This window comes from Tursiops truncatus, chromosome 6 (genome assembly GCF_011762595.2).
Source record: "Tursiops truncatus isolate mTurTru1 chromosome 6, mTurTru1.mat.Y, whole genome shotgun sequence".
Lineage (NCBI taxonomy): Eukaryota > Metazoa > Chordata > Mammalia > Artiodactyla > Delphinidae > Tursiops > Tursiops truncatus.
In genome coordinates, this window is record NC_047039.1 from 104,890,912 (window position 1) to 104,918,089 (window position 27,178).

Sequence of the window (27,178 nt, forward strand, 5' to 3'; positions counted from 1 at the left end):
GCCCGCGGCGTCCGCCTGTGGAGGGAGGAGAGGCTCATCGCGGGCGGGACTGCGACTGGCAGCGCCGCGGACCTGGGTCCGGCGTGTCCTGCACCACCGCGGCCGCGCGCCCCAGGGTGCCTTCCGCAGCGCCCAGTGGTCGAGGGCGCCCGTTGCAGGCCACCCATTAGAGCGCCCTGAGCAGCACGCAGCACGTGTGCCTGGAGCAGCTCCCCTGCCGGGCCCTTGCTGACCCAGTCCCCACACTTCTGCCCCGTGTGCTCCCCAACCCTCCCAGGGGCTCCTCCTGAGCGGCCCCCCGCCGCGTCCGATCTGGGACTCTCGGATTAAATGCGCTTTGATCCGGATTCGTTCGTTTGAGAACAAAACCCCGATTCTGAGAAAACGAGATTGTCTCGCCCGCCGGGGAGATGCCAACGAACCCGGTCGGAGTGGGACCCAAGCGTTCTGGGGATCGGACAGGGACGAGGGAGACAGACGCAGAGTCTGAGAGAGACCGAGAGATGGGCAGAAAAGAGAGCGAGAGACACCGACAGACGCTGCTTAACGGAGAGAGTTCCCCGGGGCGACAGAGACAACGAAAATCCGAGAGTGACAGAGAAACATTGATGCCCAGTCAGAGAAAACCTGGGGGAGATGAGAACGACGGAGAGCTAGGGAGATGGTAGAGAGTGGGGGGCGGGTGGAGAGAGAGAACGAAAGAGAGAGATAGAGAGATCAGAGACACTGTCAGAGGCCCAAAGAGAAAACCTGAGAGAGACAACCGCAAGGCCAGAGACACAGTGATAGACGAGAGACAGACCGAGACACCGGAGAGACAAGAGAAATCTGGGAGATACCCAGGCAGAGAGAGTGACAGAGACACTGAGAGAAAACCTGGAGAGACGGAGGCGGCCGGCCAGGGGGCCGGACCCGGGCCCCGAGCTCAGAGGCGCGGCCCGGCAGAGTCGGACCCGGACATGGGCTCGAGCTGAGAGAGGCGGAGAACGACGGCGCCCGTGCAGAGAGCCCGAAAGCGCGGAGCCGCCGGGCCCCCAGGCCGGGAGAGACAAAGCCCGCGGGCGGCAGCCATCGAGACCGAGACCGACCGAGGCCGTGCCACCGACTCCGTGCCGCCGAGACCGAGACATCGGGCGGAGAGCCAGCGAGGAGGGCGCAGCGGGGACAGCGGGCGCACGGCGTGGAGCCGCTAGCGGGGCGCGAGGCGCTGAGACCTCGGGCGGAGACCCCGCGGGCCCCCGAGAGAGAGGCCGAGCCCGAGGCGGGGGGAGCGACCTCGGGCGGAGAGTCGAAGTCTCCAGAAGGGAAGCGCGCAGAGCCTGCGCCCGGGGCAGCGCGAAGGGGCGCGACGGCGGCCACGGCCCGCCCGGCGCCCACCTGGCGGCTCCTGGGAGCAGCAGCAGCGCCCCGCGTCCCGCCAGCGCGAGCCCCGCACCGCCTGGCCGCGTCGCCGCCGCTGCCGGCGATGAGCCGCACCCGGGCGCAGCGCCGCCCGCCCGCGATGACGGCCGCTCGGGCCGGGGGCGAGGAGGCGGGGGCTCGGGGCTGGCGGCGCGGGGCCCCGGCGCTCCCCCACCCCGCCTCCCCGCCCCCGCCGCCTCCAGGGCCGCTCTGAGGCGCACCTGGGACCCGGGCCCCTCCGCCGCCAGCGCGTGCTGCGCGAACCCACCGCGCCGGGGCCAGGGGCCGGCCCCTCCATATCAGCGCGTTCGGTATCCGGGGGCGGCGTCCGAGCCCGCGCCCTCCGCCGCCCCCTAGACGGGTTCGTGCCTTTCCCCTCACCCTCTCGCCCCACATCCTCATCCCGGCTCCCAGAGCCCGGGCAGCCCGGAATCCGAGCAGGTGCTAGGCGCCTGGGAGCCTCGGGCCACCCGCCTGCGGTGAAAGGAGGCGAGTCCCTATTTGCAAATCCAGCTTAGTCTTGGCGAGGGCCACGCTGGGGGCGCTGGCCGTTTGGCAGCGTAGAAGTAGGTAGGGCGAACGTGGGGGGCCGTGGCCAAGGTATGGGTTCAAGGGTAGAAACTCGGTTCTCCCCCGGCCCAGGCACATTTCCTCATTGGATTTTTAAGCAAATCTCCTCCCCTCTGTGGTCCTCAGTTTCCTCATCTGTAAAGTGGGAATGATGACTGGACTTCCTTAAGGGTGGTCGTGCGGATGAACCGAAGTGGTGTTGGCAAAGCACATGCCTGGCACTGCGGCATCGATGGAGAGCGTCCGGTTGGGAGACCTGGGACAAGCTCTTTCTCCTCCGTGAGCTTCAGTTTGCTTGGCTGGAAATGGGAGTCGTCCTAATCCCACCCTGAGAATTTTCCGAAGTCTGGTGAGGACCCGAAGCCAGCCACAGAAAGCACGGGAGCTGGGAGAACAGAGCCCAGGGACAGGAGAAATCCCTCTCCCCTCCCGTTCTGCGCTCTCACCTGGGCTAGGGGCAGGGCAAGAGAGAGTGCTCCGCAGCCCCGGGACAAATGGGTCCTTGGGTCGAGCCGGGACGGGCTGAGCCATTGCTCTGGGCTGGGGGACCTCTACTCGGTCACTCTCATTTTTCAAATGAAAAAATTGAGACCCGAGAGAGGAAGGCGCCTGCTCGCATCCTGCTCCTGCCGCTGCCCCTCGGGGCGCCTAGGGTCCGAGAGAGTGTTGAGAAGAGCAAAGCCAAAAAGCCGCGATCTTCAAGCCGGGAAATACCACAATTATGCATTCGCAGCAACGCAGCGACCGAAAGGCTCAGATCTGAAGGCTGAAGCCTCGGACCCTTGGGTGCGGTCAGCTTCGTCTGGGCCTCTACCCCGAGGCCTCTGGCTTTGGTTGGAGCTGGCGCCTTGGTCCTGCGAGCCGAGGCCCTGAGACGCCGCGCAGACCACGTCCCATCTTGCTCACTCAGCAGAATGAAGGGCAGAATCTGCAGCCGACTTGCGATGCAAGCCCTGGCAGGTCACTTCGCTTCTCTGAGCCTCAGTTTCTCCGTATATAAAATGGAAGAGAGCGGCCCTACAGAAGGGGTTCTGTGGTTTCCGTGAGAGTTAATGAAACAATCTCAGTGAGGAGGGAGGAAAGAGAGTTATTGCAGACCCCCCACCCCCCCACCCCAAGCCCCTGAGAAACAAGAGTATCTGCAGGAGCTGGCGGGCGGGCGCTACTGCCTCTGAACCGTCAGGGAAGGGCCCTCAGAAAGTGGAAAACAGGAGCAGCACCACCTCTGCAGCGCAGTGAAGGGGACTGAGGGGGAGGGCTGGGCTGGGGAACCCCCAGTCAGCTTCTCTAGGGTGGAGCCCACGGGGGTCTCCTGGACATTGTTGAGGAAGACCCAGGCAGTGTAAGCACAAGTCTGGGCTGGGGACCCAGGTGGGGTGGCGGCTGGGCTCTGGGCCTGTTCTCCCCTGCCCCCTCCACCTGGATCCCCTCTCCCAGAGGTTCCACTATCACTGGTTGGGAGCCCTTGGGTTGACCCTTCAGGCTTCATTGCACCCACCCCTCGCAACCCCAGGTTCCAGTTCAACATGTGGGGAATCACAGCCCCTCACCCGCCTACCCAGGGAAGCAAACACAGACCTGGCCCAGCCACAGAACCAGGACTGACAGATGGATACTGGAGACAGATGCATGAATCTACACAGAGACTCAGAGACAACCATGGAGACAGCACAGACTCTCAGGGAGACCCAGAGACCCGAAGACAGACCCAGGGACCACAGACATACTCACAGACTACGAGGCTTGGGCCAACACAGTCCTGTGGACACCTGGACACCCATAGACAGCAGGACACTCGCAGACCCCTGTAGGGCCTGTCCCCATAGGCCTAGCTCCTCCCATCAGCAACCCAGGGGAAAAGAGGCGGAAGCATGGTGGGAGGGCAGGTCTGGGGAGATCCCTGGCCCCTTCCCTGCCCCGAGTAGCGGACACCAGTCACTCAGCAGAGCGGGCAGTGGCCGGCCCAGGCCGCAGGGAGGCACTGAGGAGGGAGGCTGGCCATTAGAGGCCTGGGCCCAGGCCCTCACTTACGGAGCGGAAGGCGAGCTCTCACGCTGGATGAGGGTGGACACTGGGCACCAGGAGTCCTAGCGGAAGCTCCAGCGGCCCAGGTGGGGCAGTGGCGACCGTGGGCACACGGGAGCTCCTTCACGCCACGGCTGGCGGCGGGCGGACAGTAGGCTGGCCCTGTCCGTCCGTCCTCCTCCTCCTCCCCGCCCTGGGTGGGGGGGGGCCACCGGAGGCCCAATTGGTCTCTGCCCCCACGTGACTCTGCAGGCCTCTCTCCTTCTTTGTTGGTGTTTCTCTTCATTTAGGTCTATTTTTTTTCTTCTCCTAAAAGAAAAAAAAAATACCCCTATCTATCTCGGGGCTGCGGATGGGGGCGGAGGCCAAGGCACTCAAGGAGGCCTTGGCCAGCTGGCTGTTCCAGGCTGCTGTGGCAGCCCAGAGGCAGGGACCCCACGTAGGCGGGTAGGCAGCCCCGCTTGTTAGCGACTGGGTGGGAGTGGGGCCTGATTTATGGGCAGCTCCCCCACCCAGCCTGCAGCCCGGCCTCTCTCCCTTTGAATGGCTACCTCCCTGGGGCCTGGCCCAGCGAGCGGGGTCCGGCCTGTCCCAGACATGGAGTGGAGTCAGGTCGGGCTGGCGTGGAGGCAGGGGCATGGATGACTTGACCAGGTGGCCCTGCAGCTTTGGCCTGGTCTTTTTACTCTTCCAGAAGGTGAAGAAAGGAAGAGGGGGACAGACGGCAAGCAGGTGAGCTGAATAAACACCGCCCCACGTGTACATTCCACGTTGGCTTCTCTGAACGTCACCATCCACCGAGGGCTGCTGATGCAGCTGGGAAAGTTGAGGCTGGGCTTAGACTGCCTCCAGAGCCAGGTGGTTGGTTACAGTGGCCCCAGGGTAGGCCAAGTGGGTAGCTAGACCAGGAAATTTAGGGCAAGGCAGAGGGAAGGGGTTTTTTTCTAGAAGGCCAGGCCTCCCCATGCAGCTGAGGGTGTCCCTATCCAATCTCCAGGCCCACACACGTCCTGGTCTCGGAGGGCCCAATTGCTCTGCTCTGCACTCCTCCCATGCATGACTCATTCTTTTGTGCATTCCTTCATTCATCTCATAGTCACTGAGGGCACACTAGGTGCCAGACACTGGTCCAGGCACTGGAGGAAAGGGAAGAAAAGGAAAGAAGTCTCTGTCCTCAGAGGATTTACCTCCCAGCCTCTTGTCCTAGGTGGTGGGGAGGGGCACAGGGGGACCATGGGAGAATCCACACACAACTCCCTTCATTTGAGGAAACAGGCAGATCACCTCACTTATCTGGCTTGGGAGGAGAGGGATTTTTCTGTATAACTAAAGCCAACTATATTTAAAACCTAATGTGTCTTCCTCATTGTGCCACTTAAAACATTTTTTCACGGTTTTATTGAGAAATAATTAACATACGTCACTGTATAAGTTTAAGGCATATAGCATGACGATTTGATTTACATATATTGTGAAATGATTAACATGATAGGTAAGACCTTTTTTTATTGTGAAAATACACACAAGACAATACGTTTTCTGACAATCATAACTGACTGATTCTACTGATTCAATATATTCTAATTCTACCTATGACATAGTTTGCAACTTATTCCCCATTGTGCATGACCTCATAATTATGTCTTTTTTACCCACAGAAGTTCTTACAGGATACACTTCTCTCACATATGACTGAACCTAACTAGTCTCCCCATTTTAATATAATGATTTTGTTTCTGGATTAATACCACTCATCCTCTGCATTTAAAAAAGAAGTATTCCAGCAAATACCTTATATCACCAATATATCATATACGTGTAACAAAACTGAACAACAAACAATCATGGTCGTTTGCACCTCTTTTGATTGGATACTTTGTGAAGTTTTGGGGATGAAGTTAAAAATTTTTTTTAAATTTTTACAAATCATGGATATATTGAGTCATTCTAAAACTACTTGACAAAGTATCCCATCAGAAGAGGTGCAAAGGTGATTTCCCCACCTTCTTAAATAGGACAAACAGGGTCTTTCAACATCACAGCACCATGGAAAGAACCAGCCTGGCTTTGCCAGTCTCCTCATAAGGCCTTGAGTCTGGAGAAGAATTGCTGAGGCGCTAGTGGCAGAGACTCTATATTAAATCCCAATTCTTCCGTGTTCTAGCTGTGTGACCTGGGACCAGTCACTTCCTCTCCCTGGGTCTCACATCCTCTCCATAAAATGAGGACAAAATGAGACAACACATGTAACATACTCAGTGGCTGCCTGACATGTTGTATGTGCTCAGTAAATGTTGGCAAAACACAAACCGAGCAACCAAAGGACTGGCAGGTCTGTCCTTAGGGGCCCTTTCTGTGTTGAGTCTGAGATTGCAACATCATCCTGAACACTGTTTGCCCTTCTGTGATAGAATGACTCACCCCAGCCTGGGGAACCCTCAAGGAAAGGCTCAGGGCTGATTTATTTCTGAGTCCACAGCAGCCATCACAGAGCCAGCATCAGCGAGTGGCTGTTCAATGACTGCTTGCCGCTGTACCCTCATGCTGCCTGTGGGTGTAGAATTCTGTTGCCTGTTCTCCTGTCCTGCCGCCTTCTCTATATGCAGTCAGCTGTTACTTTCCACCACTCGGGCTGGGTTTTCCTCACCCCAATCACCCTAGATGTTTACTGACATCCTCTTCCTCTGTGCTGTCCCGTCTGCCCTCACCCTTACTGGATGAGGCATGCTGGGAGTGCAAGGCCCTAACGCAAAAGTGCTTCCTATTTGCTTGGTTCCCTATTAACCTTTCCACACCTGTGGTCAGTCACCTCTCTACCATCCTGGGAGGTAGGTAGTATTTACCCCTCACCTTCCATGAATAATATTTGAGAGATAAGGAAACTCAGGCTCAGAGAGATGAGGCATCTTCCCAAAGTCACAAAACAAGGGTGTGATGGAATCAGGATTCAAATCTAGGCAGTGGGAGTCCAGAACCTGGGCTTTCAGACAGAGTCCTCTCCACTCTGCTGGGGCCCCTGGGTGGCCTATTTGTCCTTTCCTTCCCGCTCCAGCCCAGGTGGTCCCAGACCATGAGACCCAACCAGAGGGGAAGGAGAAGGCGTGTAGTCCTGAACCAGGCTCCCTCCTCCCTCCCTCCCCAGGCAAACAAAGCCCAGGATCTCCTTCTAAGTGGGGGCTTTCCCAAAGTGCCAGGCCTATTTCCTGGAGGTGGAACAAGGAACAAACAAACCAGAGACCCAGAAACTGAAATGGAGAAGAAAAAGAACCATCAGGCTGGGGTTGGGGTACAGTGTAGAAAGAAAGACAGAAAAAGAGAGAAGCCGTGGGAAGAATGAGGCAGAAAATGAGCGAGAAAAGGGAGACCCATTGACAGCGTAACAGATGCAGAGATGGCCAGAGAGAGAGACAGACAGAGAAGAGAGGAATGGGGGGGTCGAGAAGGAATGAGACAAGAAATGGGAGAGGGAGGGAGAGAGAGAGAGAGAGAGCGCGAAACTGGCTGAAGCAGAGAATGAGAAAAGAGAGGGGCAGGGGCCCTGAGCTGGAAAGAGAGAGAGTGTGGATATGAAGACCCCTTGCAGGGCAGTGGAGGGGGTGGGGCTGCTGGCAGCAGCAGAGGCAGTTTCCGCTGCACCCCTTATCAGCCTGCTGCCAGATGTTCAGATCCGATGCCAATGTCAGAGAAGTCCATAGTGCCGGGTCAAGGCCGTGGCCGGCGGGAGCCTCAGCTGCAGTGTGGGGAGGGGGGCCGGGGGCCGGCAAAAGACCTGCTTGCTCTTCTCCCTCTGCCTCATGGCCCTCGGGGCTGGACCACCTGGTGAGGGTGGGAGAGACCAGGTGCCTCTGGGGGCTACTTTTCTAGTCTGAGAGCAAGGATTTGTGGAGGCAGAGTGGGGCTCCTGGCAACACGTGGAAATGTAAGCACATGGACATGTGCACATAGGCTCACACACGTGCATGAGTGTGCAAAGCCACATGGGGACAAGTCACAGTCCTGCTGAGCTGCTCCATGACAGCGCCCCTGTGCTGGAGGCCTGCTCTGCATGGTTGGCTTAGAGACCACCCCCGCCCCCGGCCCCCTTACCTGAGCCAGGGCTGCAGCCAGAGCTGGAGAAGTGAGACTCTGTGGCTGGCGGTGTTCCCAGGGCACCCCGCTCTTCTATGAATGGCAATCTGCATGCCCTCAAGGGCTAGGCTGAGGGTCCTGAGACCTTCTAGACTGTGAGGCCTGGTTGAGACCCTCAGGAGGAGATGCAGGAGATGGGTGTGGGGCAGGGCTGGGGCTCCAGCCTTGGGCCCGGGCCTCTCCGCCACGCTCCTGGAGCATGCAGCCGCAGCTGGGGCCCCCTTCCTGGGGTAGTTTATCTTACAGTGCACACGCTTGGCCCTCAAGGGGTGACCCAGCCTTGCTCCCCACATTCCTCTTCAGCCATGCAGCCGGTGGGCCCCCACAGCCCTGAGACAGAGCCTGTACTTGGAGGTGGTCAGGAGCAACCACTCAGAGACACCCCACTGCCCTCTTGGCCCCAGCCCTTTGCAGCTGTCTCTCTGCTTTTGTCTCTGCCACAGTCAATCTGTGTCTATCAGTTGTTGCCCCTTTCTCTGGGAATATCCCAGTTTGTCTCTCCCTAAGGTCCTTGAGTGGGACCAAGTCTGGGGATACCTCTGCTCTTCTTTCTGGCTCAGAGTGGCCAGCCTCAATGGGAAGGTATAGGAGAAATCAGGCTGTGGGCGAGGATCCTGGGCAAGTGAAGGCCTTAGACTTGTAATGGATGAACCAGGACAGCCCAAGCAGCAGAAGTCCAGACCCCCTCCCACCCACCTGCTAAGAGACAGCCCAGATAATGGACACTGATAAGGGCCTGGAGCTGGTGGGCTCCCCCATGTATTAGTGAAGACTGCGGGGGCGGGGGTGTAAGAGGAGGAAGCTGGGGCTGGAGGTCTCGGCCTGAGAGCCTCCTTCCTGTTTGTAGGGAAGTGACTGCCTCAGAAAGCTGCTTAGGGAAGAGGAGGGAGGCCATGGTGACTTCCGGGAAGCTGGCCAAGGGCCCGAGGCCACCCTCCCTGTGCCCACATGGGGCCTGCCGGCCCTGGCTTAAAATAGTGCAGTTCCTCCACTGCTGCTGCCAGAGGCCAGCCCAGAACCCAAAGGACTGCTGCTCCTGCTCCTGGCAAAGGCGACTCACCCACCTACCTAACCCTCCCCAGACTGAGGCTGGAGGCTGTGTCTTGACTGCGTGCGTGCGTGCGTGCGTGCGTGTGTGTGTGTAGAGAAAGCAGGGGTTCCTGGTTCAGAAACCCTGGATTCAAGTCTCGATTCAAGACTGACCAGCTGTGAGCCTTTGAGCTGGTCCACCTTGTCTCCTTGAGCCTCAGTTTCCACTTACATAAAATAGGGTGAATGTCTGACTTTCAACCTAAATGAGGCCACATATGTAGACCCCTCAGAACCTTGCTAAGCATACAGTAGACACAAAAACTGTGAGTTCCCTTTGCCTCTCTTCCTGGCTGTGCCTCAAAGTCCTCAGCCTGAGGAAGGGCCTCCTTGAAGCTTTCCTCAGTTCCTACACTGCTCCTAGGACTAGGTGTTGAATAGGGAAGGTCTGTGGAGAGGGAGCTTGCAGGGAGGGCAAGGATGGGGCTGTGGTCTCCATGGTGAGACTTGTTGCCAAGGGAACAAGACTCCAAGAGCCCTGGGTCTGACAGTTGGGCACTTTTGCCACAGGATCTGAAAGAGGCTGATTACCACTGTGGACCTAAAACCTGGGTGGGCAGCCAGGCCAAGTCAGAGAGGGGGCTTCTGGCTTTTCTGGGTTTCTGCTATTGGAGTATGAGGGGTTGCACAGCTTCCTTTTATGAACTGACTTCATTGAGCCCCTACTTTGAACCAGCTATAGTGAATCCTCCTTAAACCTCCAAGATACAAGCACCGTCAACTCCATTTATCTGACAGGGACAGTGAGGATCAGAGAGGTATCTATCTGGGCCAAAGCCACATATGACTGGAAAAGGAAAGAGCTGGAATTAGAACTCAGGTGGTGAGACCCCTGGCTGGTGTGTATGCTGTCACACAATCTGCCTGAGGAAAATGATCCCCGAGAGAGAGCTCCATGTAGCCACATCCAACCTCATCCTAACACCCTCCCCTGCCCACCATTTCTGGGGGTTTCTGACAACCCAGATTCTGACAACCCAGAGCTGCCAGCATGCCCTGTTTCCTCCTCAGTTAAATAGAGATGATCTTACCTCAGAGGGTTTGCATAAGAATAAGGGTCTCTGTAGATCCTAGTAGAAGGCACTCAAATCAGTGCTGGTTTTTATTCATTCCTGAGGTTACATACAAGTTATGTAAACTTAGGCACATTACTTACCCTTTCTGGGCCTTTGTTTTCTTATCTGTAAAATGGGATCATTATAGCATCAACTTCATAAGGTTGAGGAATCAGTAATCAAATAAACATAAAATGCTTACTAGCACAGCACTTAGCTTTGCTCTATATGTGTTAATTACTTTATTATTCTTTACTTCCAGGTATTGCCTGGCACTCAAAGAAACCAAAAGTTCAGCATTAGTTAAGTAGCAATTTATAAATTTAGAGCAGTGTCCTAAATTTTATTTCATGGAACACTGTCCCAACAGAATTTTAACAGGAGGAAAGAATGGTCCATGGCCAAATACTTTTGGTAGACCCTGAGCTAAACAAAATTAAAGTTTTCTTTAGGTAGGACTTCTCAAAGCCTTTAATATGCCAGGGAAGGTTGGGAACCAATAAGAGGAAGGTAAAGTGAGTGCAGTGTTTCCCAGATTTTCGGCAGCAGAACTTCTACTTCTCTTTCCATGGAGACACCTGTGGCTTCTCTACGTTCTGATAAACCACAATTTGGTGTCTGTAGCATTCTACATATATTTGGGACAGCACTGCTTTTCAGATCAATTTGGGTCTGTTCATTCACCTCTTATAGAAATTAATCCTTTATTAGTTTAATAGAGCTTTGTTTTGTTAATAGCAAAAAGTTCAACCAAAGGCCATTCCTGAGCTCTGTTACAAACTCCAGACATTCATATTCAGCACTATTTGAGTTGCTAAGGCCCAGCAGGGAGGAAGCCTGTTTTAACTTTGGTATCAGATAGACCTGGATTCAAAAGCCAATTCTGTCACTTGTGTGTCATTTTAGGCAAATGGCTTAACTTCCTGGAGCCTCAATTTGCGGGGCTGAGACCTATACCTTGCAAAATCGTTATGAGGATTACAGGAGCCAAGGCATGTAAAACACCAATCCTAGAGCCTGGCACGCACTCACTCACTAGGCTTTTAGCAAATATGTTCCTTGCACCTCTGTGTCTTATCTGTTCCCTCTTGTGGGGCAAAAAAGAATCTACTAATTAGTTCTGCAGCATTTCCTTTATTCTAAAACCATCTCTTTCAAACCTCAAGGACTCTCTGGTCCCTTGTGCTGGAGGAGCCTGAGGTATGGGAAGGCAGCTGGGCTTCCCCTCATTTTCACACATGGGATTTAACAGAACTTGATCAGACTCCTCAGCCTTTAGCTTTCCAAACTGAGCTTTCATCTTTCCTATCTGTCTTCAAATAACCCTCAACCCAAACTCTGCCACTTCTCTGATCGTAGGAACAACAGGATTACAGGACAGTTGGGCAGATCTAGGTTCAAGTCAGGACTCTGCCACTTCCTGTGTGACTTTGGGCACATCCCTTGACCTCTCAGAGCTTCCATTTTCTCAGCTCTAGAAAACCTCATCTATTTTCTGGAAAAACAGGTATTAACTGGTTGGACCATAGTGACATACAGACAGGCCACCCACCAGCACACTGCTGTCACTGAGATTTAGCTCTTTCCTGAGATTTAGCAGATGGTTTTCCTTCCTCTAACTCCTGAATGTGGCATTCAAGGCTCCAAGTCCTTCTCCAGCCTCAACTCTTGCAAAAACCTCCCATCTGCCACCATTCCTGCCATGGCAGAACCCTGTTATGTCTGAATATTCCGTATGTTTCTGATTCACAGCTGGGCCTTCAAACATGTTGTTGACCCCTCTCTGACTTGGTCTATCCTCCTCTGTCTGGTGACTTTCTTCAAGGCCTACCTTCAACACTCATCTGTGAAGCTCTTCCTGAGTCCCATGACCTCCTCTCAGAGACTCCATTTTCTCAGCTCTAGAAAACCTCATCTATTTTCTGGAAAGGCAGGCATTAATTGGTTGGACCACAGTGACATAAACGTCCATACACATCCCCATATACATCCTTAATTACAATCCTGATCCCACTGTACTGCAAAGGTCTGAGTTTGCCTCTCCTGCTAGACTCAATTCCTCTAGTTGTGCCACTTTCTGGCTGGTTAGTCCCTTACCCTCATTTAACCTTAGTTTCTTCATTTACAAAATAGAGGTAATAATTCTTGAAGTTCAAGGAGGTTCAGGTTTGTGAAAAGTCCCAACACACTGCCTGGCACACAGAGCAGGCACTTCAGTCAGTATTGGCTCACTGATTCAAACAGTTCTGAGAGATATCTCTCTGCCAGACTCTCTCAGCAATAGCAAGTGGGCGAGTATCAGCTACAAGCAGAAGCAATTGGTCTGAAGGCACACCCAGCACCTAAGGACAACCCATCGTCCCTCCTCGGAACCCCAGACACGCTTCACAAACAGATGCCATGTGCAGAAGGATTCACATTTATTGGTTCAAATACAGTACCTAACATTTTCTAAACATGCATTTCACACTAATTGGTCACATTTCCACAGGTAGTCAATTCACAGAAAAGGGCCCATCCCTTGCCAGATGGCAGGGTGGGAGGTAGCAGAGGGCCTGGGTAGCAGAGCCCGCCAACTATCACTTGGTCATGCAGGATTGATGGAGCCAGGTTGGCGGGCAGCCCTTGGCCGGCCCTTTGGGGACAAGGGCTCAAAGACATCCTGTTTACTCGACTCCTATACAGGACTGTGGGTAGAGGTGGGCCTCAGGTAGGCAGCCCAGGGGAAGGCTCATGGATGCACGTGCCACCAGAGCTCCTGAGGGTGGTGTCACGGGAGGTGGTGCTCCCTGTGCCTTGGATCATAGGAGGGAAATGGAAGCCTCTTCAAGGGGGTGGCTAGTCCCTGGCTGGGCAGGTGGGAAGGACTCCCCAGACATGGCCCAGACATTACAACACAGCCACAAACCCCTATTGCAGGCCTGGGATGGCAACATAGACAAAAACACCAACACCCCAGGGCAGGCGGGGTTTCTTTCCTAACAGAAACATGTAAACAGAGCAGGAGCTACAGTATTCTTTTCCCACAAGATTCCTCAGAGAGGAATAGACCAGGATGTCACTCAAGAGGTAGTTTTTTTTTTTTTTTTTTTCATGGAAATTTGAGTCAACAACATTATCACCTATTATAAGACATTTCAGAGAAAGAAAACAATGATCACCAAAGGGCAAAAATGATCCTTTGGCTGGCAGGGCTGGCTCTCGGATTTGGAAGACTAGCCTCCACCATTAAGACAACTTTTTTCTTGGGCTCGAAGCAAGCTCTGGCCTGATTCACAGCTTCCATTTGAGCCTGCAACTGATTCCTGAGCAGGCTGTGGCCCATTGAGGGCCACAGGCCCAGAGAAGGGAGGCCAGATGGGGACTGGATTAGGCAGAGGGACCAGGCATCTTGTGAGCCGGTAGTGGCAGGGTCACTGTGGCTCATGTTGCAGGACAGCCATAATTCTTCAAGTCTCAAGGGAGCCCAGCTCTGGCCAAAGAGGAAGCCCCAGCATCTTTTCTGGGGGCCCTGCCTCTGAGGAAACAGTCCAGGTCTGGCTCCCAAGCCCAGAAAAGAAGCTGTTGCTTGTGGTAGCCAGGAGAGGGGTTTCTGGGGACCCTGTAATTAAATACACATCCCTGAGCTGTGGTCCTAGAAACCCTTGCCTCAAGGCTAACCAGTTTCCAGCACCTGGTGGAATGATTGCCGTTTCTTATCCTGAGACACAGATAAAACATCATTTCACAGACACTGGACATAGATGCTTCAAGCTGAGGGAAAAGGGAGGAATGATCAACTGCAAAGGCAGAGGGGAGTGCAGGGGGACTCTCATGGATCAAGTCGGGGAAAGTAAGAGTGGTGGGGTTCTTGTTTAGTTTTTTTTTTTTAATTTTTTTTTTTTTTTTTACTTTAGAAAAAATCAAAGAAAAATTTAAAGTTTAATAAAAGGGCTGGTCTAAAAGACTGGATTTCTTAAAACAATTGCAAAATTTTAAAAAGCAACAAGGAAAAAAAGACATAGACCAGGGGCCCAGAGCTAAAGACTTAGAACCACTGCTCAACTTCCTGCCCTGCTGGGAGGCCAGAGTCCCTTTACTTTGGCCAACCTTGGACATGGCCTACATGTTGCCCATACTGGGTTTGTCCGTCTGTCTCTGTCTGTCCCATTCCCCAATAAATTGAGAACAAACAAAGGTAGGATATGGGCAGCAGAGCAAGGCAGCTAGCTCAGAGAGCCCAGGGCTTTAAGGACCTGGTGACACACTGGCCATGGCAGGACTCTCTTCCCTGATAGTGGGTGGCAGGTGAGAGGCACGGTGCTGTGGAGAGGGTGACTGTGATGATGCCATGGAGACCCCTCAGTTCCCTCTATCCCTCCTCCTCTGGATCTGGGGAATAGGACAGAGGTTCTTGCCTGCTGCTTTCTGTCCCTGGAGGTTTGCCCACCTCACTTACGGATCAGGCCTGGCTGGGGGGCTGGGTATCCTCTGAGCCAGATGGAGTGCTTTGAGACAGGTTCTGGGGAGTTTCTCCAGACTGAGGGTAAGACCACCAAGCCTTGTGAAAGACTCCAAAAGTCTACAAAGGAGCCACAGAGCATGAGTTGTAGGTGAAGTTCCAAGATTCCAAACTTCTGTCTTCGGTCAAGAAAACATTCAAAGGGAAAGGAAGGGAATAGCTTGTACGTTTAAACGCAGTGCAATGAGGTGGGATTCTCCTTTACCACACAGCCTTCAGGGTCATATTTTTATGGTGGAAAAATTCTCACTCAAAGTGAGTGCTGCTGGTGGCAGGGGATCAGAGAGAGGACAGAAGGGAGGGGAATTACAGACAACATGCACAACTTTTTTCTTTTCCACTAGCAAAAAGGCTACCTGTTAACCAAACATCATGGGAAGAAAGGCAAAACATAAACACATCAAACCTCCCCCTCCAACCTTTCTCTGTGTCCTTCAAACTGAATTCACAAATACATCTAGTGGCTGACCTAATGTCTCCACACTGCTAGCTACACTCCTACCTTCCTCTCATAATACCTGAGTTTGCGACGCAACACAGTCACTTTACCCTGTTTAAAAAAAGCCCACGTCATAAAAGGACTGGGTGCAGAAGACATTAAAGGTGGTCCACAGGTCAGGCTCCAGCTCGGAACACAAGGCCACTTGGCTCAGAGATTCTGCAGGGCTCTCAGCAATGAATGGGCTCTTTGTTCTTGTGGAATCTGCTGCAAACATTTGTAAAAATGGATTTGTACAATGGCAACTTGCAGAACCTTTCCCCCACTCCACAAATTAACAACTTGCTCTGTTTAATGCTGCATTATCAAAGAGACATGTTGCTGCCTCATGGAGAGCAGTTCCCTCTGGCTCCCAACCCAACCAGTAAAATGCTTAATTTAAGAGAAAAGCAATTTCAAAAAATAATAATAATTTGGCCGATGGAAATCTAGCAAAGAAAGATGCAGCACATAAGAGCCATCCTGGAGAAGGGGTCTCTGATATGTGTATCTTCCCCTACCTTGAGGAAAGCGGCTCGGAGTCTGACCTGTAGCCAGAGTGTGATCTAGTTGGTTAAATGAGCGGAAAAACAAAACTATTGTGAATTTAGAAATAAACAAATACACACACACAAATCTTCCCATTGACATGTGAAAAACATTCTGGTTGGCGCTTTTCCTGAGGACCACGTCTCTTCTTTTTCTTTTCCTTTCTCAGAGCAAATGGGGAAACGGCACTGGGAAGTAATGTTCTGAGTTTTAGATCCATCAAGGGATAAAGTCATCACTCTGCTGGTACCCGTAACATTTCACCAGAAAGAAAAAATTACAATCCGACACGGACTACCCGATATGCACACAATGTGGTGGCCCTCTGAGTAAGTGTGCTAGGCTGAGCGGGGAAGAGAGCAAACAGCCTTTGACTAAACAGGCAAAAGGAGGTCCTGTAGGCCCCTCAAGCCTAGCCAGGGATGTACCCAGCTAACTGGCCTGTCTGCTGCATTGGCTGTGGGAGGTACGTGGGTTTAGGCAGGGACAACTGCTGTAGTAAGGCAGAGAAGGGAAAAGCACCTGAAAGAGTTCCATGACAGACCTTGTGTGACTGCTGGCCAAAGCCAAGAGGGTAAGGAACATTTCCCAGGACTAGGTGGGGCAGGTAGTGAAAGAACAAGGGGTCCAGGCCATACCTGCAGAGGGGGCAGCCAGGCCTTTAGAAACATGAGGTAGTTTAAAGCCCCCCTTCCCTTCCAGAAGCTGTGGACTCCAGCCCTCCAGACCCTGGTCAGTCAGGCCACTGATAACTCTAAGGGGCAGCTGGGCCACTCTGGATCTTGGGCTTACTATTCTGAAGAAACCTGGTTTCATTTTGGGAGAGATTAGGAGAGCATGGAGTAGAATGTAGGGACAAAAATTCTGGTCAGCAGATGGGTGAATGATCCTTCCAGCTGTTTGGAAAAGAGACTGCAGTTTCAGATTCAGATCTGGAGGTGGAATGGGATGGGGTGGGGAGAGAAACAGGGAACTCCAAAAGAGGAGTGTTTATGCTATTAGCAGTCTGGCCTTTGTCCCACTACTCTTTGAAGGTGAAAGGAGAGTAAATCAGTAGTGGGCATCAGGATTCTGGACATGACATTCTGAACTCACCTGTTCTTTTCAAAGGGCCAATAGGAAGTCAAGTTTATAAGGGAGAGGCAATGAGTCTAAAGAAAGTAAGGAAACTAGGTAGCTGTGAGCCCCAAGGGAGATGGTAGGCAAATCCCAAGGATTAGCTGACCGCTAGGGCTTTGCCTAGGTGAAAAGGTGACAGTGGCAGAAATTAGTAGTGGTCGTATGGATGGTGGGGAGGGGAGGCCCCACAGTGTGGTGTGAGAGAAGAAACCCTTCTCCCTGAGGACTCGTCTGGAGGGAGGACACCTAACTTAGATTTGGTCACTGTGCCCAACTCTCAGCTTTCATGCTTTCCAAAGAAAGGAGATAGCTAAATCCCCATCTCTGGTCCTGTTCCCAATGTCTCATCCACTTTGCTTAGTAAACCTCCTAATACCACTTTCCCTTTTATGGTGTGCTCTCTTACCTGGTAATTCTGTAGCTAGAAAAAGGCAGTTTGCTCTCTGACAGACAAATGTATGAATCTGCTGAGAACATGTGGAAAAAGTAGGGTTGGTCACACCCCTCCCTTTCCAATGAGGTAGTCATCTTTGTCAATATTATGGAAATAGTCATCTCAGTCCCATCCCACCCTCTCCCTCAAAATACAAAAGAACTATCTCTAAACAATGACAACACTGTAACATTAAACATCTTCACATTCTGTAAACTGCAAGGAAATGCATCGGCTGCATTCACACAAAAGCATGTGCATCATGTTGAAGGCCATACATTCAACTCTGTCGTGAAATAAATATATAGAAAAATGAGGTTAAAAAAACAAGACAAACAAACAAAAACTCTTTTGCTATGGAGGCAACTGGCAAGGCTGCTCCACAGCCTCCATCTTGGTCTCTCTGGCTCTTTCTTCCGGAGCCTGTCCTGCCCACCCCAGGCCTTGCCATTGGCCTGAGGAGGGGTGCTGGGGACAGGTCACTCCTTGCCCACACTTGTCTTGCAGGAATGCAGCACCACCTTAAAGAGGAGGGGCAGCTGCTCCAGGGGTACATTCACCATCTTTCCTGGGAAAAGGCAGAAAAAGAAGAGTTAGCCGTGGCCACTAGTAGAAGGGCGTGTTTGCCTCCTCTTGGGCTGGTGAAAGAACACTGCCTTTTCTAGTGACTGGGGCGAGGAAAGTGCCATGAGTTATTACAAAGGTAAAACAGACTGGGCTAACATCCTATTACCCAGACCTATTTTGGTGCCTTAGGGAGTCCAGTAATGGTGCAAGCTCTAATTGTTGCTACTATCCAAAGAATACTGAACTCTATGCTAGGTGTTTAAATACATTATCTCATTTAATTCTCACAGTATTTCTGTATGACAGATTTTACTTTTTATCCCCATTTTACAGATGAGGAATCTGAAACTGAAAGGTATTCCCTGATGTCCTCTTAGAGCGAAAATAATGAGAAACTTATATCCTATTTCATTTCCTAGTAGATTCTTTAACTAGCATTCTATAAAATACTGCTCTTCAGAATAGTATAATGGGTTAATAAAACGTAGCAAGGAAAAAGGAGATGGGGTTTACAGGGGCAAATAAATTGAGAAATTCAGGGTTAAAACAGGTTTTTTTTTTTATTGGAGGATTTCTAAGAGCACTCAGAATGCTAATATACTTTGTAAATATGAGGCTATAGTTCTTCTCCCTGACAGAACCCTACAGTCACCTGGTAATTTTTTTTTTAAAATACTGATGACCAGGCTCCACTCCATATCAATTAAGTCAGAATCTTTAGAGGTGCAGCACAAGAATGGATATTTTTTAAAAGCTTCCCAGGTGATTCCAAGGGCTGTCAGTGTTGACAACCCAGCTCTGTGGGGGAGAGTGGGGTATAATTATTGACCTGTATTTCACAGAGCACCTGATTAATATTTTGCTTGGTAGAACATAGTTTTAAAAATGCTGAGACATACACTATCAAAACACTCCTAAAATTCCAATAGTTTATTTAAGTCCAGTTCACACCTCCTAGACTACTTTGTGGCCCAAAAAGTAAAATTTGATTTTATCAGACTGAAAATTTTTTTCCTTCAAAATTGTACGGCTGAGTTTTACAGGAACAATCTCAGCCCAGAGGTCACATTTCTGAGCTGCCCCTCAGTATGTGCTAGATAACTATAAACAAGAATCTTTATCAAATGAAGTAAAGCAACAACAAAAGCCAGGATTTCATGTTGAAATGGACGTATTTAAATGTCAAGAAGCTCAGAAAGGGGTTAAGACCACAAAACAACTAAAACAAAAATTCCTTATGAACACAGGATTTTTGAGAATTATTTTAAAGATATCACTTTTAATGAAAGATCCTCAAAAACCTATAGGCAATTCTATGAAATAAAATCAATTAAAACATTGAGATATAGTTAGTTCACATGCCAAAAAATCCACCCTTTTAACGTATATAATTCAGGAAATGACGTTAATTTGAGAAACTCTGAGCTTCTTTCCCCATCCATAGAATGGCCATAATATCACCAACCACCAGTCCTGCAGAAATTGAGATTAAGTGATATCAGGTCACAAAGGACCCTGCACATCACAGGAGCTTAGGAAATGTTAGATTCTCCTCCCTACAAAGAAAAAACAAACTTCTCATTATAATATAACTTTTCTGAGGGCAGGGGTAGTACCTCTTTTATTGAGCTGGTGATAGGCCTGGCATCAAGCATCCTGAAAACACTGCTTTCCTCATTCCCTTCACAAGTTAAGAAAAGCAAGGAAGGGTTGGAAGCCCAGGACCCAGAATGTTACCTGCAATATAGCGAATTTCAGGTAAGCACATCATGAGGTCAGGAAAACGGTTCGGCTGATGTGTATATTTATATTCAGTGAAATCCTGGCAAATGTACCAATATCGTTTGTTCAATTGTTCCAGCTGCGAGGCACTGGTCAGACCCCTGATATCTGTGAAAAAAACACAGGAAATGGGAGGGGCTTTATAATGTGGAAGAAACACTGGCTCCTTGAATATGTGTATCTTTCAATGAAAAGTTATTAAACATTGTCTCAACAGGGGATCTTCTCTGTTTCTGACAGGGAGGAACAAAAGCTCTGGGTCAGGGAAGAGAAATAAGATAAAGGAAAAAATTATCAAGGACAATCACTAGACTGAGCCCCCTGAGGGCTAGGCTTATCTTTCTCAACTCTGTACCCAGCTCCCAGCACAGGGCTTGGCACAAATGGGCACCAGCGGATGTTGAACAACTAACTGAATAATCTACCTTTCCCAATTTATCCTTCACAGTATCTTTAAATTTGCTCTTTGCTGGAACCATTCAGAAATCTTCACATTTCTACATACAATTACACATGGTATCCTATGTGCTTCTACTCATACTATTCTACCTGGGCCACTGGTATTCTACTGGGTCGCTCCAGTTTTTTTTTCTGTGTGTAAGTATATCTTGTTTTATTGTGCTTTGCTTTACTGCACTTCACAGATATTGCATTTTTTACAAATTGAAGGTGTGTGGCAAGTCTGCACCAAGCAAGTCTATCAGTGTCATTTTTTCCAATGGCATTTGCTCATTTCGTGTCTCTTTGTCACATTTTGGTAATTCTTGCAATATTTCAAGCTTTTTCATTATTATTAGATTTGTTATCAGGATCTATGATCAGTGATCTTTGATGTTACTATTTTAATTGTTTTGGGGTGCCACAAACCGCGCCCGTATGAGACGGTAAACTTAATTGACAAATGTTGTGCATTCTGACTATTCCGTTAACTGGCTGTTCCACTGTCTCTCTCCCTCTCATCGGGCCTCCCTATTCCCTGAAACACAACAATATTGTAATTAGGCCAATTAATAATCGTACAATCGCCTGTAAGTGTTGAAGTGAAAGGAAAAGTCACATATCTCTCACTTTAAATCAAAAGCTAGAAATAATTAAGCTCAGTGAAGAAGGAACGTCAAAAGCCGAGATAGGCTGAAAGCTAGGTCTCTTGTGAGTTAGCAAAGTTGCGAATGCAAAGGAAAAGTTCTTGAAGGAAACTAAGAGCACTACTCTAGTGAACACACAAATGATAAGAAAGCAAAACAGCCTTATTGCCGATATGGAGAAAGTTTGAGTGGTCTGTATAGATCAAACCAGCCACAACATTCCCTTAAACCGAAGCCTAATCCAGAGCAAGGTCCTAACTCTCTTCAATTCTATAAAGGCTGAGAGAGGTGAGGAAGCTGCAGAAGAAAAGTCTGAAGCTAGCAGAGGTTGTTTCATGAGATTTAAGGAAAGCCGCTATCTCCATTAAAGTGTGAGGTAAAGCAGCAGTGCTAATACGGAAGCTGCAGCAAGTTATCTAGAGATCTAGCTAAGATAATTAAAGAAGATGGCTACACTAAACAACATATTTTCAATGCAGACGAAACAGCCCTATATTGGAAGAAGACACTATCTAGGACTTTTCATAGCTCGAGAGAAGTCAATGTCTGGCTTCAAAGCTTCAAAGGACAGGCTGACTCTCTTGTTAGGGGCTAATGCAGCTGATGACTTTAAATTGAAGCCAATGCTCATTTACCGCTCCGAAAATCCTAGGGCCCTTAAGAATTACGCTAAATCTACTCTGCTTGTGTTCTATAAATGGAACAACAAAGCCTGGATGACAGCACTTCTGTTCACAACCCGGTTTACTAAATATTTCAAGCCCACTGTGCAGACCTACTGCTCAGAAAAAAAGATTCCTTTCAAAATATTACTGCTCACTGACAAAGCACCTGGTCACCCAAGAGCTCTGATGGAGATGTACAATGAAATTAATTTTGTCTTCATGCCTGCTAACACAACATCCATTCTGCAGCCCATGGATCAAGGAGTAATTTCAACATTCAAGTCTTTCTATTTAAGAAATACATTTCCTAAGGCTGTAGCTGCCCATAGATAGTGATTCCTCTCAAGGATCTGGGCAAAGTAAACCAAAAACCTTCTGGAAAGGATTCACCATTCTAGATGCCATTCATGATTCACTGGAAGAGGTCAAAATATCAACATTAACAGGATTTTAGAAGAAGGTGATTCCAACCCTCATGGATGACTTTGAGGGGTTCAAGACTTCAGTGGAGGAAGTACTGCAGATGTGGTGGAAACATGAGAACTAGACAGAATGAGAAGTGAAGTCTGAAAATGTGACTGAATTGATGCAATCTCATGATAAAACTTTAGCAGATGAGGAGTTGCTTCTTATGGATGAGCAAAGAAAGTGGTCCCTTGAGATGGAATCTACTCCTGCTGAAGAAGCTGTGTGAAGACCGCTGAAACAACAACAAAGGATTTAGAGTATTACATAAACTTAGTTGATAAAGCAGCAGCAGGGTTTGAGAGAATTGACTCTAAATTTGGAAGGAGTTCTACTGTGGGTAAAATGTTCAAACAGCATTGCACGCTACAGAAAGTTCGTTCATCAAAGAAAAAGTCAATTGACATGGCAAATGTCACTGTGGTCTTATTTTAAGAAATTGCCACAGCCACCCCAACCTTCAGCAACCACCACCCTGATCAGTCAGCAGCATCAACACTGAGGCAAGGGCTTCCCTGGTGGCGCAGTGGTTGAGAATCCACCTGCCAATGCAGGGGACATGGGTTCGAGCCCTGGTCTGGGAGGATCCCACAAGCGGCAGAGCAACTGAGCCCGTGTGCCACAACTACTGAGCCTGTGCTCTAGAGCCTGCAAGCCACAACTACTGAGCCTGCATGCCACAACTACTGAAGCCCAAGTGCCTAGAGCCCGTGCTCCGCAACAAGAGAAGCCACCGCAATGAGAAACTTGCGCACCTCAACGAAGAGTAGCCCCTGCTCGCCGCAACTAAGAAAGCCCACATGCAACAACGAAGACCCAATGCAGCCAAAAATAAATTTAAAAAATAAATTCAAACAAACAAACAAACAAAAACAACACTGAGGCAAGACCCTCCACCAGCAAAAAGATTACAACTCGCTGAAAGCTCAATGATGATTAGCATTTTATAGCAATATTTTTTTTGAGGTATGTACTCTTTTTTTAAAAAATAAATTTATTTATTTATTAATTTATTAACTTTTTGGCTGCGTTCGGTCTTCGTTGCTGTGTGCGGGCTTTCTCTAGTTGCGGTGAGCGGGGACTACTCTTGATTGCAGTGTGTGGGCTTCTCATTGCGGTGGCTTCTCTTGTTGCGGAGCACAGGCTCTAGGCACACGGGCTTCAGTAGTTGCAGCACGTGGGCTCAGTAGTTGTGGCTCGCAGGCTCTAGAGCGCAGGCTCAGTAGTTGTGGCACACGGGCTTAGTTGCTCTGTGGCATGTGGGAGCTTCCCGGACCAAGGCTCGAACCCGTGTCTCCTGCTGCATTGGCAGGCGGATTCTTAACCACTGCGCCACCAGGGAAGTCCCCTGTACTCTTTTTTAAGACATAATGCTACTGCACACTTAACAGATCACAGTATAGTATAAACATAACTTTCACAGGCACTGGGAAACCAAAAAATTCATGTGACTCACTCTATTGCAATATTCACTTTATTGTGCTGGTCTGGAACCAAACCTGCAATATCTCCAAGGTACGCTTGTAGACGTCTCTCTCATTCTCATATATGTATATATATATATATTATATAGTGTGTTCATATACGTATAAACACACACAATCCCCTTTTTCATATATAGAATATAAATATTCTATACATAAATCTTACCCAGCCTTTGAGGCCCAGATCTCAGATTTCTGGTCCTCCAAGTAGTTGTTACTGATCTCCCCCCATTTGAGGCTCAAGCAATGTAACAAGTGCCATCAGAATGTATACTTCTTGAGGCCAGGAACCTGGGATCTAATTTATTTCAATGTCTTTAATGTTCAACACAGGGCCTGGCCCAAGGGAGGCACACAGAACACCAGATAAATGCATGAAAGGTGCAGAAGCAAGAGGAAGAGGTCAGTATGAGGGAGGAGTAGGCAAAGAGGAGGGGATCAAGAGTCTCTGGACTAGGAAACTGAATACAGGAACACAGCATTTTCAATGTCGTAGGCCGCGAAACAGCCCAGCCCCACTCAGAGTAGAGTACTCATACGCTACTCTGGAAGAAAGGGAACACAAATCCTCCTTGCATACTCTGCTTACCAGCAGCTACCAAGCGCCGCTCTGCAAGTAATACTCCATGTAAATCACACCCACCACTCTTCGAATTAAAGCCATGCTTGATACGGGTGTGTGAGTTTTGTGCACCCCCGCTCTGCCCTGAAGGGGCCCATCAGCCTGTCACAGATCCCTTATCTCTAGTAGTTTCATCAGTCACTCTGCTCTTCTTCAGTCACTGGTAAACTTGGTGCATATTTTAAATGACGCATGTACTGTCCTTGATGTCTGTGTTTAAATGCATTAAAACTGACTAAACAAAGCAAATCCTCTTCCTTCCTCTATGAGTTATAGAGGCTGTGGCATTTAGGTTTGAAGAAAAAAATCCAAACCATGCTCTGTGCTATAGTGGGGCAGAATGATGATGAGGGCAGCACAGGACTTCCAAGATCGGCACCCACATGGTGTGACAGATTGTGTGACAGTCCTGAGGGTAAAGGGGGTAGGGGTGAAATGAAGGCAAAAGGGCAAATATTCACTGACAAAAAAAAAAGTCTTTTCTTCTCACCCCCAGTTACTCACCTTGATTTAGGAAGTTAATTGCTTTCATGCAAGCATACTCCTCATTGCTCACTTTTAGCTGATGGAACTTGTGATACAGGTAGATGAGCCGCTCAATCACCTCCATCCCTTCATCACTAAATCTGGGGAACAGACACCGGTGTTAATAATGGGCTCTGATTACCAGTGGAGATAATGGAAGGGAGACAGAAGTCACCTACAGCTCCTTAAGGCAGCTAAGATAGGAAAGAGGTTGAGCTTGGGGGAAATGGAATCCAGACACATTTGTGAAAGACAGGTGAATCCATGGTTTGTCTAGAGGCCAAGGCAGCTCATACGAGCTGCTCTTCCCCAGGTCAGTTGGGGTCAATCAAATCTAAGTTCAAATCCAGCTCCATCACATACAAGCTATGAGACCTCGGGAAAGTCCTCTGACCTCTCTAAGCTTTGAGGACCTCCTCTGTAAAATAATGCTTGCCTGCTTGGGGTAACAAGGGTCACGGGGGTTTGGGATGTAAATGTAGAGAAGTATGACATCGTTAAGATACTGCTGTTGTTGCGATGCAGCCTGTAGTAACAATGGCAGCTACCATGGTGACTCTATGTGAGCTACTGCCACAATGAAGAAAAAGCTGCTGATTGTATTTAAGTTCACTGTTTCCAGCATGGCTGAGGTTATGTACAGGGAACATTTTTACTGGTATCCCTTGACTTCAGCTAGAGAGGGAGGGAGGGAAACATAAATTGAGCCTCCATGTCATGCCAGTTTCTGTGCTGGGCACTTTATGTGCATTATCTCATTTAGTTTTCTCAGCCCTACGTGCTAGGTGAGATTATAATCACCATTGTACAGATGAGAAACTGAAGTTCAAAGAATAGAAGGGACTGGTCCACAAGCACACAGCTGGTTGGTAGCAGAGCTAGAACCTTGAACCTGGGCTAACTCCCTAAGGCCATGATTTTCTCAATATCTGAGGTAGCATCCATTAGCAGAGAAGACTCAATGCTGACCATGCTGCTTTTTTTTTTTTAATGTTTTTTCTTTCAGGAGTGTTTTTTTTTAATTTTAATTTTATTTATTTTTGGCTGCATTGGGTCTTCGTTGCTGCACGCAGGCTTTCTCTAGTTGCAGTGCACAGGCTTCTCATTGCGGTGGCTTCTCTTGTTGCGGAGCTCAGGCTCTAGGAGTGCGGTCTTCAGTAGTTGTGGCACACGGGCTCAGTAGTTGTGGCTCATGGGCTCTAGAGCGCAGGCTCAGTAGTTGTGGTGCATGGGCTTAGTTGCTCAGCGGCATGTGGGATCTTCCCAGACCAGGGCTCGAACCCATGTCCCCTACACTGGCAGGTGGATTCTTAACCACTGTGCCACCAGGGAAGCCCCCATGCTGCTTTCTTTGGATTAGGAGTTAATTCCTTGGGGAAACACCAAGTTTTAGGCAAAGGAGCCCTAGGCTGGGGGACTAATACTCTGCGTCATAGTGGGTAATATCTTATACCAGAAATGGAGATACTCCCAAACCAAGGAGGCAAAGGCTTAGTGGGGAAATAGTTTATAAAAGCTGGGGTCAGGCCCAGCATCCACTCTTCTAGGTGATCCAGATAGGCCTCTGATGCAGCTGAGTCACAAAGAGATGCTTAGCCTCAGAGTTGCTTCCTGGTGACTTGTTCAGATCAGGGTACTACAGCTCCATGCTAGGCAAGAAGCCCCTATCTGGGTAGGGTCCAGAACTCCTGGGAATGTACTACTGCTGTCTGGGTCCTATTGCTTTCTGTGTTGACTGTGAAGGTGTCGCAAGGGCTTGGCTTCCTGGCCAGGCAGGACATTTTCTCTTCCCTTGGGGAAAGCCTGGCTCCTGTTGGGGCCAGAGGCACCTGTACTTCTCAAGCACCAGGGGGAGCCACAGCAGCAGCTACTTGCAATCCGGAGCCCTGACCCTCTGGGTCCCAGTTTGCTAGTTTGAACTACCATGTTTTCTCTGCTCCTGGCCCGATGGCTTTTAATACGTTCTCAGATTGGCTGATAGACACACTTACATTTAATAACCACTATAATAACCATACCTATTATTCTACCATTTGTTGAGTGTTTGCTACTTGCCAGGCCCTTTGTTAAATATTTTACATACATCATTTCATTGGATACTTCCAATAAATCCACAAAAAAGGATACTATAATCCTCTTTGTTCACTTGTGGAAACAAAGGCTCAGAGAGGTTATTTACTGTGCCCTTATTGTATTCTTACATTTTACCCTCCTGATAATCTGTGAGAAAAGTAATATCACCTTCATGTTAGGGAAGAGGAAGCAGAAGAGATGCCTTCTCCAAAGTTCTAAGTGAATAAAACAAATTAGTGGTGGTGGGGACAAGGTTTAAACCCAAGTTTTCTCATTCCAAGTCTGTTGCTTTCTCAGCACTACACTGTCCATTCCCTGACTGTCTTGTTCTTAACTGGCAACTGGGAAAGGCTACCACATGCTACCACAGGGGATACCTCAGGAGGTCTGTGTTCCCAGAGCAACTCAGCTCAGGGCCCAACCCAGAGTGGGTGTCAGACTCGCTGCAGTGCATAGAACTGCCCCTCCGCTGCCTCCATGATGCTGAGACGGGCAGGAACCAGTATGCCTGTGAGTGAAGATCACTCCTCATCACAGTACTTTGTCAGCTACTTCTGTTCTT

General features: G+C 49.5%; 1 protein-coding gene across 3 annotated transcripts in view; it reads right to left on the bottom strand.

The window, feature by feature from the left end:
- Positions 1–12,671: 12,671 nt before the first annotated feature.
- NR6A1 (nuclear receptor subfamily 6 group A member 1) overlaps positions 12,672–27,178 on the bottom strand; it is a 206,960-nt gene continuing 192,453 nt past the window's right edge. For all 3 annotated transcript variants that reach the window (XM_033858582.2, XM_033858581.2, XM_019949235.3), the window contains 3 exons: positions 24,523–24,644; positions 19,653–19,805; positions 12,672–17,916 (listed from right to left, as the gene is read on the bottom strand). In XM_033858582.2, the coding sequence (XP_033714473.1) occupies positions 17,828–17,916; positions 19,653–19,805; positions 24,523–24,644 (364 nt within the window). In that variant the 3' untranslated portion in view covers positions 12,672–17,827. The remainder of the gene's footprint in view (positions 17,917–19,652; positions 19,806–24,522; positions 24,645–27,178) is intronic.